This window comes from Egretta garzetta, unplaced genomic scaffold (assembly GCF_000687185.1).
Source record: "Egretta garzetta isolate BGI_Z169 unplaced genomic scaffold, ASM68718v1 scaffold44, whole genome shotgun sequence".
In the NCBI taxonomy this organism is placed as follows: domain Eukaryota; kingdom Metazoa; phylum Chordata; class Aves; order Pelecaniformes; family Ardeidae; genus Egretta; species Egretta garzetta.
Genome location: NW_009259490.1, coordinates 526589 through 539722, shown reverse-complemented (window position 1 = coordinate 539722; position 13134 = coordinate 526589). Strand labels below are relative to the sequence as shown.

Sequence of the window (13134 nt, the reverse complement as noted above, 5' to 3'; positions counted from 1 at the left end):
CCCCCCCCCCCCCCCCCCCCAAATCAGGGAAGTATCTCTTAAATCCCAGTGGCATGCTTGAAAATGGAGCTGAGCCCTGCATAGACATGCCTTCCTCACCCAATCTTTAGAAGGTCATGGTCTCCAGGCCTGAATCGACAGATATTTAAACTTCTGCTCCAGCCATGCACTTAGAATTGTGCTAAACATCAAGCATGTGAATTAATTTATTCATACTGGTGAGGCGGGCTTAAGATAGTGTGTTCATAGTACGTGGTTGAGGGGGTGCTTGAGCACATGGGTGGGGACAAGACTGATGTAAAAGGACCAAATCTAACTGTATGCAGGGTCAGTTTTGCTCCCGAAAGAGGGCAAGATAACCTAAGGCCCCTGGACCAAATTAAAAAAACAGTTAAAATGTATAGAAAGATTCTCATGGACTTCTACAGGCCTTTCAAGTAGCTCGGTTCTGTTCTAACTGCCTCAACCCCAGGAACACCCGGCCAGCTATTTCCAAACACAAAGCCCAATGCCACTTGAAACCACTCTGTATTTTCTGTGTTTCCTTTTTTTGTTTTGGTTTTATAGGGTTTTTTTGTTTGCTTGTTTTAATTTTCTTGCTCACTTTTCAGGCTTTTTTCTTATTTAGGGAAATACCCTGAGGACGTTTCTGAGCCCCTTTCTCTCTTTCTTTTTTTCTCTCTTTCCTCTTATTTTTAATAGCATATTGATTTTTTTTTTTCAAGGACGCACTGTGAGTTAGAGCTGTTGATTCTGAGAAGCGGGATTAAGGACGGGTGTTTAGGGATTTCTGAATGAAGTAAAGGCAGTTCAGATGGATTCACAGAAAGGGGGAGCACTGTGCCAATATTTCACAGATTGGGCAGGAGAAAGCAAGGTTGTATTTATGGTGGTGTATACTTGCCCTGCACTAACCCTTTTGGAAACCAGAAACGCAGAGACTGTCTCATCACCAGGGCAGTGAACTTGGATTTCCAGTGGCTCTTGCCTTCTTTTGGCAGGGTTGTATGTGGGGATTTTGTCACAGCCCATGGTTCATGGGAATAATGACCAGAATATCAGTCAAAATCCGCCACCAGGACAGGAATTTGCTATGACAATTCCTGCTTGTCAACAAATTTTGGCCCAGTTCCTTGACTTGGTGTCTTGAAAGAAGGGGCATTTCAAAATAAATCACATCCCTGGGCTGCTTTTGGTGCATACAGTATGGACCATGCTGGGTCATGCACTGCAAAAGACAGATTTATTACTGTTCGTTTTTTTAATAAAGGCTCCTATTTCTTTGTTATCCCCTTTTCTGGTTTTCTGGAGGTGCCTTTAAATATTCTAACTACAATTTCTCATTTCAAGAACAACTAACCTTAATTTTTCTTTTTATTTTTACAATTGTTCATTGGTTTAATTAAGTGCTGATTTGGTGGCAGCTGGAACCAAATTCACAGAGTCATTGACAGACAGGTGTCGATCCTGGCAACCAAGGTCAACAAACAAAACCAGTCATTCCCTGTCTACATTTTTTTCCCCCCCTCTCTCTGAAATGTTACTAACCAGCAGCTTTAAGCTAAACAGGAATGTTTCGGAGAATTATCTGGGTACGTCACGGTAGGGAATTATCTGGGACATGGAAGGGAAACCTGTGTGAATAACATCCCTGATAGACTGGTTCGTTGTGATTACTTTTCCTCTCTCCAGATAAAAAAACCCAATTTAAACAATGTGTTAAGAAGCTCACTGGCTATTTGAAAAGCAAAACAACCAAAAAAATAACTGGAGAAATATAGAAGTACAGTGTTGGCTAAATGGCATATTTCTTCAAGAGTGATTTGTGTCTTCCTTTATACGAGTGCTCTAAAACACACTGCTAATTACATGCTCTTTATTTTATTAGCATTGCTTTAGCATCTCGAGGTCCCAGCTGAGATATGTTTGGGTAGGCAGTGTTCTTGCAGTAAATGAGAAAGGTCTACCCCCTAAAATTTCATTACTGAAATTGGTATGGGAAAATGTGAGAGAAAGGAAAGGTTGGCTTCTGATTCTCACATCTTTTCTCTTCATTATCTCACTAACTCGTTTCCAGCTACTTCCTCAATTTTCTTATTATCCAACATCTTTGCAACTGACGTCTCCACTAAATATTTTCCAGTACCAGTTTTTGCTAAATTTTTGCCCTTATGTTTCATTTTACGTTATCCTACTCTGTTCCATTTGCTATGCCCAATTTCCTCCATCAGTCCCAAAACAGCTGGATGCAAACAAGCATTTGAAAAAATATAACAGCTTTCTGTATCATGATATGGGTAGTAAGGCTTGTGCACCCGCTCCTGAGAGAGACTGTTTTTACTTTTACTTTACCAAGTTGGTTGTTTTTACCAGATTCAATAGGCTGTGAGCTTTTTACCTCAGTTCCTCCCACCAAACCAACACAGGGAGAGTCTTGTTCTGCAGCATCCAGCAACATCCCTGAAAGTTCAAACGTAGCATGTGGTTATGAAAGTCAACCTGGGTCCCTGTGAGGCTGGGCCAGAAAAAACACATAGGTTTAATTTACTTCTGTTTGTGAGAGCAACAGTGCTGAACTTACTGCCGTTACGCTGGGGTTAATAACTAAAGTTTAAAAAGGGAGGGGAGTTGATCACAAGCGCAGATGTTACGTGAGTAACTCCTAAGACCACATTTCTGAGCACCAGGGAAAGGTCACTTGTTGTAGGGGAACATTTCTGACTGCCAGAGGGCCCAAGTTGACAGTCTCTGTGATGGTTTAGCATGACTATCAGGCACCCCTCTCCTGGAGATGCAAAGATCATTCCCATTAACACCCATGGGAATTTTGCATGTACTTCAGCAGAGAGGATGCTTGTTAAGAGAGGATGGCCTTTTCAAGCTTGGTTTGAGGAGCACCACACAGTGCAGAAGAATAAGCATCTTCCCCATGGCACCAAGGTATCTCAGAGACGTGCTCTAAGCTGTCTTGAGAGTCAATGAATGTGGAGAAAACGTGTCATGAAGCTTTTTCCCTCCTGGCCTCCATGGCATTTGAGCCAAGCTGGCAAAGCCTAGTTTTCATTGACTTAACCGTGAATTCAGGTTAACTTTAGCGAAAAAGGTGCTGATTGGAAAAGGCAACATTTTCTTCTACCCTCCAGCCCAGCTGTCCTCCTTAGAGCTTTGGTCAGGATGGTTTGAGAAAAATAATCTGGCATTTACATGAAACCATTGCCTTCCAGATGCTACGTTTGGGACTTTTATATTGTGTCTTGATTATTTTCTGCCAAATTCTATTTCAAGGGTAAAACCAGATTCACTCCTAGCAAAAGGGGTTGTGTGAGTGTGCATATTTCTTTTGGAAGTGCTTGAGATTTAACCAGTTTCTCTGAGATGTTTCCCCCAAGGTTAAATTTCCCTTTCCTCCTTTCACTTTAGCAGCTGGCATGCTCTCTGTTGTTCTAACTGTTCTCCCTCTTTTTCCCTTCCTGTTTTGCTCCATGTTTCCAAATACAGAGGAGAAGCCCAGAATAAAGTAAGTATAAGGGGCAGGGCATTTCAAAAGCCTCGGATCATTTTTCTGATCTAGCAGAAGCCCTTAGATGGTCTATTAGGCAAATGGCCGCTAGAAGCCTTTATCCAACCCTCCCTCCTGCAACATCCAGCTGTTCCTGCATGCCTTTCTGGGACGTCTGCTTCTGCCAGAGGATGCCTTAGCAGTAGTTTCTGGCCAGGGTCTTAAGACCAGTTCCTGATAGAGTCAGAGGACTCATGAACTTGTCCAAGATACAGTTGTCTCACAGTACCCCAAGATACAGGCAGCTCAATGCTAAATCCTTTGTGAAGGGCCATGGCTGGGAAACTCCCTATCCATCCGGGATCGCTGACAGTAGGAAGGATAGGACATGTTGGGATGAGCTGACTTGAGCTTAACTAAGGTTTCCTATGGACCTTCTGGCTCTGGGCCCCAGCACCTTCCCTTCCCACTCTGCCAACTGCCCAGAAAGGACCGTGCAGCACGGCGCCGAAAGCCTCGTGGGCAAGTGTCTTTCTGTGTGGGTGGGAATGACCATAGGCTTTGGGAATGAAAAGGGTTTTTAGGGGTAACTCCCTGCCCTGCATGACCTTCCATGAAGGACAATGATCCTTAGTGCTATTCTGGAGCAGTTTTCCATTGACTTGCTGTTTCACCCCTCTGTATCTCCATCAACATTTCTCCTTGTCAGCATCGTTCCTGAGGGCAGGTCAGGTCAGGACATGCTATTTAAAAAGCTGCCTGCTCTTTAAGATGAAAATCCTTTTTTTTTTTTTTTTTTGACTCTCTGCAGACTAACTGCTCCTAAAATACCAGAGGGTGAGAAAGTAGATTTTGATGTAAGTATTCCTGAGACTGACTGTGTTTGTCTGTCTGTACCTGAGCCATACACATGTCTGCAAACCCCCGTAACTCCTCCTGTATTGGATACTGATGAGGATAAAGTCAAGGACAAAAGTATAGATTCTTCTCTTTTCGGTGAAAGGCTACTGTCTGCTCCCTGAAGCTCTAGATACATTTGCTGCTAGTGTGACCAAGCTGAAATGTTAATTCATGTGTTTGGGTTTTTTTCTCCTTGAATCTTTGAAGCCAATATATGAAGAAAGGAGAAAGTAAGTGTATTAGGAGCTCTCAGATCCCCCGTTATTGTAAATGGTTTGAAAGTTGCAGGTTGAAATAAAGCAGGCCTATACTTATCTGTTGCTGAGAAACACTACCTAAAATGACAATAGAATTTTAATAATATGCAGAGATCCAAATACCTTCCTAGAAATTTGATAGAAAAATGAAAAAATTCTGGTGTTGAAAATCTACAAAGGAATATCTGCTTTGCCCAAAAATGCAGGAACATTTCCTAGGTAAGACTCATATCCCAAAGTAAAGAGGAGGCAGCTAAGCAAAGCCAGGGATAAAATACGGTGTAGGAGAATGGGAGCTGTGGATTCTGTTCCCTTCTGGGCTCCTGACTGCGACCTGGATGAGTCTCTGGCTGTCTCTGACCTGCATCAACAGGCATTTAAGCTAATCCCATAGATTTCCATGGACATCTGCAGCCACGTTTTGCTTTTATTTCTCTGTGTAGGCAGGGTGCTGGGAATGTCCAGGGCATGTTCCTAGAGCAATATGGGCTGGCTTAATACATTTTCCTGCTCTTCTAGGACATCCAAAAGAAAAGGCAGAACAAAGACCTGATTGAACTGCAGGCCTTGATTGACAGCCACTTTGAAGCCAGGAGAAAGGAAGAGGAAGAGCTGGTTGCCCTCAAGGAGAGGATTGTGAGTCCTTGAACTGCCATTTCCCTGTACTATTCTAAGAGATCCTCTGTAGATGAGAAGTTGAATCCATTAGTCCACTGTCAGAGTTTGGCAGAAAGCTGTATTGCTGTGTACAGAAGTGACCACCCAAGTAATCACCAAATGGCTTTTTCCTACATCTGTCCCTGCTCTCAGCCTCGTGTTTTACATCTGTGGGAACTGCACATGAAACCCTTCTGCATATTCTGGGAAGGGAGTAGGTGGCTCACTCTCTGAGAACCAAAGCTCTGTATCTACTGGAGGTAGATAAAGCCACAATGATGACTCAATGCCTCTGCCACTGCTTCTTGCAGGAGAAACGGAGAGCTGAAAGAGCAGAGCAACAGCGAATCCGGGCTGAGAAGGAGAAGGAGCGTCAGGCAAGGCTTGCGGTAAGTGTCTTTGCATCTCTCTCCTTGTCTCAGCATCAAGTTAGAGGAGATCTCTAAAGATAGGAAAAACCTACATGTTCTGCCTGTCTCAGTCTGGAGAAGAAATGACCACCCTCTTAAAGCAAGGGCAGGAAACAGGAGTTGCCAATCCTCATCAACGTGCTTATCTGATCCCATTCCCTGCAGTGACACCGGCTGCTGGGGAAACTGCGAGTCTCCGCTAGAGTAACTTGCTTCTGTGTGTCACACTCCACAGGAGGAAAAGGCACGTAGAGAGGAAGAAGATGCCAAGAGAAAAGCTGAGGATGATCTCAAGAAGAAGAAGGCTCTGTCCTCCATGGGTGCCACATACAGCAGCTATCTGGCTAAGGTAAAAAGCATGTATTGGTGGGAGAAATACATAAGCATTAAACATGGAGTTGACTGGGAACAGTCTTTACTACATGTTGAGAAAACAGCTTGCCTTTCCTTCTTCTGGATCCCTGGCAGCTTGTCTCACATGCTCCAACACTGAAATAATTTCATTAAGCCCAAATGTCTGCAGTCTGATGTTAAATGATGTTCTGAAAACAGGCTGATCAGAAGAGAGGGAAGAAGCAAACAGCTAGGGAGACAAAGAAGAAGGTCCTGGCAGAGAGGCGCAAGCCCTTGAACATTGACCACCTTAATGAAGACAAGCTGAGGTAACATGCTTATCCTAACTTACTGAATGTAATCCACTAAAATTTGGTCTTACTACCCTGGAATCTTGTCTAGTGAAAAAATGAGGGAGAGGGCCTTCATTGAAATTCATCACAGGACAATGTTAAGTTGTGCCCTTCCTTGATCTGGAGAATGGAGGAGAAATAGGGGATGTGGGGAATTGTTGAAATGGTTTGGTAGCCATCTAGCCATGCTCCTGGCATAGCTCTGTTAGCCTCTCCTGCTAATTAGGATTAGTCATGTGTAGGATTAAGTACAATCTTTAAACCCAGCTCTGATATTAGTTGAATGAACCTACAGATTGGTATCTGTAGCATTCCCAGGGGTGAGCTGATCTGGCAAGGTATGATGATGGGTCTCCACAGAGGCTGGAGGCTTGGGAGCTGAGTGCTCTGGTGAAGAGCAGTCATCAGATAATAGACTGGACTCCGCACGTCAGAGTTTACACACAATTGAAAGATGAGGTTGGTTCACCTCAGCTCTGAAACAGATGAGATTGTGCAATGGCAGCTGCTCTGTTCATCTGTGTGGCCTTCAGAGTCCTCCTTCCTTCTTGTCTGATTCCCCTGGATGGAAAGGGTTTGCAGAAAGGTGTGTGAACTGCATTAAATAAAATGTAAAAAGCCTCTTCACTAGTGATGTGAAAGCAGTACATAATATATGATGTGATCTGTTTCTCCCACCTTCCTTTCCCCATAAACACACAGGGACAAGGCTAAGGAACTGTGGGACTGGTTGTACCAACTGGAGACTGAAAAGTATGACTTTACAGAGCAGATCAAGAGGAAAAAATACGAGGTAAGTTCAGAAGCCATTTTGCTAATGGCACTGGGTCCAAAATGTAAAAATGCAAAAGCCATGTGGTGACATCATTTGGGTCTCCAATGACTTTTTGCAATATTTAAGCAGCAAGACACGGAACTGCATTCCCCTAACTTGGTCTAGATTTCACATTTCAGACTGAAATTGAATAGACTGTTCTCAAGGTTTTCAGTGTCCTGTGGAAAGGCAATCCCAAAAGAAAATGGACTCTCCACCCCTGCCCAAACACATCTTGTTCATTCTTCTTTATCTGTAGGTAACTGTGGCCCAAAAAATCAGTAACTCTACTTGCTCATCTCCATTGCAAAGTAATATTGCTAAACCCATCTTTGATTTCACACTTGAACATTACGAGTTTTATTCCCATCCCAGACAGATTCCCTAGGGTCACTCAAAACTGTCTCCAGACAGGAGCAGCTGACTGAGGTGTCATATGGTAACAGAAAGTGGACGTGTTTCCTTCACAGTCACAGGACAGGTCACCTATACCAGGTTTCAGTGGCTGAGAAATCCTACTGGATCTCTCTCTGTTGTGCTCTCCTTTTAATTCCCAATCACACAGACACATGCTGACAGAGAACGAGCAACACCAATGTAACTATCTCAATCTCTCTTAGATTTTAACAATGCGTTGCAGGCTGCAGGAGCTTTCCAAGTTGTAAGTACAATGAACTTGCCTGTGTAACAGCAGCAGCAAAGGCTACCAAATGCATGAGCCTGCCGCATGGTCAGAGGCCAGGTGCCAGACAGAAACTGGCACTTGCCTCCAAGTGCAGAGAGAAAAGAGAAAACTGGATCTTGTGTCTCTTCCTTCACTTCCTTTTTCTCTCCCCTTCATTCTTTGAAAAGAGATGAAGAGGCAATTTAGGAGAAGAGTTGGGGTCCAACAGGGATTGGCTAAAGAACAGAGCATGCAACCCACTCAGACTATCTCTTAAAATAATTCCCCATCCAAACCTCTGGCATTACGTGAGTCACCCTGATGCACCTGGGATAGGTGCAAAAGCTTAGGGATGCATGCTTGGACTTCACAGAAAAGAATGGTATGGGGTTTGGAAAGGTTCTCCACCTTGCAGCCACATGCTTATCCAGATCCAAAATATTGGCGAGGGCTAGCTTAAGGGTAACAGGTCAGCTGGGTGTGGAACAGCAGGACTTAGGTTTTCAGAAATGTACATGCTATGGCAATGAAACCTCTGCATAAACAGAGATGTGTGGCTGCTGATAAAAAGCAAGGAGAGAAAGTACAAAGAATGAGAAAAATAGAAGGAAAATGCATAGCTGGGATGGGAGAAGTGAAATTAAAAAAGGAAGATGATAGCAGGAAAAAAGTGAGGAGAAAGGTAAGTGAAAACAGGAAAGGGAATGAAGGAGACACAAGCAAGGATGCAAGGGAGAGACAAAGGAAGGAACTGGGACACACAGGAGTGGAGCTTTCTTTAGCTCTAATGTCGGTTGCTCTTTGGTGCTTCATTGGAGAGTGAGTGTTATAGTCACTATCACAGAGTTATCAGTGAAGGTAAGTCTTAAGTACTTGGGTCAAACTGAAGACAGCTGGTTCTCCTCCACACTTGGGAAAAATACTCGGTTGCAAAAAAAAATTTAAACCACTGCTGCAGATATTAAAACTTCCATGAGTAAGTACAAAAGCAGCTGGTCTGCTGATCTTTCCTTCCTTGTGTTGTCCTGTTCCTGCTAATGTTTCAGTCTCTTATTTTGTTTCTGTTTGCCATGGAAAGACATGAGCCAGGAAATACCGATTGTTGGGTCAATCTGAATGTATCACTTTTTTTTTTTTTTCTTGTTTCGCATGTGGGGAATGTCAAGTGCCACTTTAAATATTCAAATGTTGGGTCTCCAGTTCTTGGACCTGCAGAGCCAGTGGAGAACTCTGAATTACACTAAAAGCAGAAGCAAAGCATGCCTCTTGGCAAGTGTATTTTTCCACCCCAGGGAAACTAGGTAGACCCTTGACTCAGTTACAAATGAGAAGGCGAAAGGACAAAAGAGGACTCTATCACACCCTAGATCCTGTGGGCTTTTCCAGTACCTGAGCTGAAAGAGTCCCAGGATTTCAGTAGTGAGTCCAGGGCTATGGGCCAGGACCGAGGTGCTCAGTCAGGCCATAAGGTGCTCATCCTGTGCAAGGTAGGTGTTTGCTTTCCCACGTGTCAGGTTGAAATTTGCAGTTTACCTATGTCTAAACAAAGAGATGCTCCATCTTCTAGGGCAGACTCTCTAGTGGCTTGCAGTCACCACCAGAGCTTGGGAAGGTTTTCAGAGCCCCAACCTTTTCCTCTGTGGCTGCTCAAGCTCTCCTTGAATATTTTCTTCTTCAGCCCCTTTAAAAGTTGCCTTCTCTCATTAGACGAGTGGCTGGGAAGGTGGTGACTGCTGCAAGCTCCTCACCTCCTGCTCTCCCAACCAACAAAGGTACTCCAGTAGAATGTGTGATCCATCTTCCATTCTTGAGGTCCCCATCCAAAGTTCGCTGAAGCTCTTTGAGCTTATACACTGCTGAATGTGCAGGAGTAGGGGAAGAGCGAGAAGGTGAGCTTGACACATGCAGGTGAATGGGGCCATGCAAAAGCTTTCCAACTGGCCAGGGTGACATTCATTCCGGTTCACTTGCCTGCAGTTTGACATGTGAGTTCATAGGAGATTAATTTGTATACATAGGAACTCTTCTAATAAGGGTTATAAAAGTCTAGCTCTTCTTTCCCTTGACATATGAAATTGGCTTGCAGATTTATTGCCAAGGAGCAACATTTCTCTCCTTCAAGCACGGGTGAGCTTTTGTTTCAAAGGAAGTATTAATCCCTGCATAGGCACCTGTTTCCAGCACTTCAGCAGGTAAAACTCCCCTCTCTGTGAGGGAACAAGGTTTCTTTATCTCTAAAAACCCTGGTCATGTATGTTGTTTGCAGATTGTCACCCTCAGGAACCGCATCGATCAGGCTCAGAAGCAGTAAGTACCTATATCACCTTCCTAGCTCCTGGTTTGAGGATATCTTCTCAGTGTTCAAAGTAGTCGCTTCAGCCTCAACACCGACATTTTCTTGTTGCAATGAAATGAGGCTAGAGATGGAAGGGCAACTCCCATCCTACCTCACATTGAGAAAATGAAGGGCAAGCTGAAGTGAACATAGTAGCTAACAAGAAAAAATCATGTTTCTTCACACCATGTCTGCAAAATTTCCATCTGCTTATTGCTGGGTTTTTCAAACACCTGACTGAGGTGCTTTGAATACTCGAGGGAATATAACCCTTGCTTACAAAGGGTAAGCAGGTGGTTGCTAAAATTATAAGGAATGGTGTGTAACAAGACTAACATCATGGGATTACTGTTGTGAGTTCTTTTCACTCATCATCTCTCTCCCACTTTCCCACAAGACTAATGAAATATCATTAGATTTTTTTGAGTCTTAAATCTTTAACTATTCTAGGTGTTTAGAGTGAAATTATGAGAGACCAGGGCTAGACAAAGCCTGGGTGCTAGGGCATGTGGAAAACTAACAGACACAAGAGAGGCAACTGCAGGGAAGCAAGGGAGGAGAACTCTGCAGTGGTGGCCTTTGATCTTCACTATGCTTCTGTATCTTCTTAGCAAAGTCATGCCAGGAATGAAATGGTGGTCTTTGGTGGCATCTTCGGATAACAGCAGTGACCAGACACTGCCTTCCCACTTCCCCAAGCCACACTGCCTTAGCAGATGAATGTAACACTAGGGGCTCAGTTGTCTGTAGATGCCAAACATAAGGCTTGACCTTCCCATGGTATTTTCTGTACAGAGCTGTAGGCTGATAAACCTCAGCAGAATGTGCAGCTGCAGAAGGATGCTATGGTTTGCCTGGGTGTTGCTGCTCTTCTGAAGGGCACTACCACACCACCCACAACAGGCAGTACCATTACTGCATGCTTGCTCCCCCAAAAGACATGATATTCTCTCAGGACATCACTTAAAAAGGTTGCCCACAGCTCATGAGATTTCTGCGTACTTAAGTTTCTATCCACACTAGACTGTATCATTCCAAAGCAATGTCTGCTAACGTGTCACACAAGGATCAAGTGATCCTTTTGCTTCAGACTTTAAGTCTCCTTAAGCACACTCTAAAGGTTAGGCATAACATCAAACATCACAGGTGCTTATGGAGATAAAAGGACTCTGCCTTCGTTTGTTCCTATACTGGGTCGCAGTTCCTATACTGGGCTCTGAACCTGTGGAAAGGCTGGTAGAAGGGACACTGAGGTGAACTTAAGCAGAAAACGCTCTGCTCTCTCCCATGTAAAAGGTCAATTTTTCAAATAGACCAAATCTAACTTGGTCAAAAGGTAAAGTATCCACTGTGTGTACGTCCGTGTCACTGTGCTACATCCTTCCATAAATACGGCTAGTGCTCTTGAACCAATCCATCGGGCAGCACCACAAAAATCTCCCCAGATGTGTCACCCAAATTTTTTTCTGCTCCCTGGAGGAACCAGTGGTTCTGAACAAGGCCTCTCTGTTGATAGCAAGGCCCCACCACCTTCTGCTTGGCCCCCAACCCCATGCTCTGCCATGTCAAAGAACTGCCCCCAGTTTGCATGTGCTTTGGTTCAAGAAGCAGCCTCGTCATCGTGTGTGTGAGACAAGAAAGGTCTGGTGGCGCACCGAGCCCCAAAAGCCAAGGTGCTGCCTGCAGGAGCCAGTGCAGAATCTAACCCGACTAACTTCATGCCTGGCCCCTCTCTGACTCCAGGTGTGCCTGCTTCTCATTCAGCAGGTAAGTGGCTTGCATGTAGGACTGCCCTTCTGTGTGGAAGAAGATGCTATTTGAAGAGAGTTTGCCTCGGGTGCTTTGCGTAGGGAGTGCAGCTGGACTGCTCCCACACACACCACGAGCAAGATGGGGATACTGATATGAGGGGAGGCTTAGAAAGTTGTTTGGACTGTTTTGGAGGCTCTTGCTCTCATGATATAAGACAGAAGCCACTCTGATATTGCTAGAGCAAAGCAATTCTTAGTTGTATTTATTTAAATTACTGCTCAGCTTTTTGCCTCCACTACTAGATGGCTAGAGCATCTGGGGAATTTGACCACAGCTCCCTGATAACGAGGAAATTTTCTCCAGAAACAGCTCTAAATCCTAAGATCCAGATCATAGCAGATCTGAATTCAGGAAACATCAAGTCAGTGGCTGGATAGGCTTGTCATTTAGTTTTGAGACCACCTTGGCTTCTGTCCTGATAATGCAGGAATCTGGAAGGGTCCACCTCTTTCAGGCATGCAAGTCCTAGCCTTTTGCTAAGAGCCTGAGGTGGAATCTCTTTCCACAATATCAACAATATTTTCCTCAGGATGTACTCTATGGCAGGTGTGCCCAACATGTGAGAGGTGAAAGCAGCTCAATCCTAACCTGAGAGTCAGAAATGTGCAGTGGTCACAGAGCCCCACTGCTTCCATCGCACTGACATGTTTTTCTTTCCTTTGTATTGTAGCAGCAAGAAGGCAGGAGCCAAGGGCAAGGTTGGTGGGCGCTGGAAGTAAAGAACCAGGCAGGATGGCCTTTAGTGGCATGCCAAAACCCTGCTCGTCTCCTCTTTCTTCCTTCACCAATCACTTGTGTTCCCACGCCTCAATGATAACAAAAATCGCAACATCAGCCTGGGTTGGCTATTGCTGCTGCTTTTCTTCTTTTTCTTCCTGGAGGGGTCTGGTGGCTTCCTCAGTCAAAAGGAAGCAGGTTCCCTGTGAAAACAAGATCCTCCTGATACCAGCCCTATGCTCTCCTGTAGATTGCTGTGTACAAATCTCTGGATTTTGTAAATAAAGCGCGACCAGTACCTACTCCAATGACAGCTCTCTGGAATGGTGTTTCACACTTTGTTTAATGGCATCCCATTTTGCAAGGATTTGGGAGTTGGTCCT

General features: G+C 44.4%; 1 protein-coding gene across 1 annotated transcript in view; it reads left to right on the top strand.

Annotated features, from left to right (window-relative positions):
* Positions 1 to 12753, top strand: part of TNNT3 (troponin T3, fast skeletal type) — a 45526-nt gene extending 32773 nt beyond the window's left edge. The window contains exons 5-13 of the mRNA XM_035892860.1: positions 3499 to 3517; positions 4311 to 4356; positions 5176 to 5292; positions 5625 to 5702; positions 5959 to 6072; positions 6276 to 6385; positions 7112 to 7202; positions 10154 to 10194; positions 12705 to 12753. Coding sequence (XP_035748753.1) covers positions 3499 to 3517; positions 4311 to 4356; positions 5176 to 5292; positions 5625 to 5702; positions 5959 to 6072; positions 6276 to 6385; positions 7112 to 7202; positions 10154 to 10194; positions 12705 to 12753 — 665 coding nt within the window. The remainder of the gene's footprint in view (positions 1 to 3498; positions 3518 to 4310; positions 4357 to 5175; positions 5293 to 5624; positions 5703 to 5958; positions 6073 to 6275; positions 6386 to 7111; positions 7203 to 10153; positions 10195 to 12704) is intronic.
* Positions 12754 to 13134: the final 381 nt, after the last annotated feature.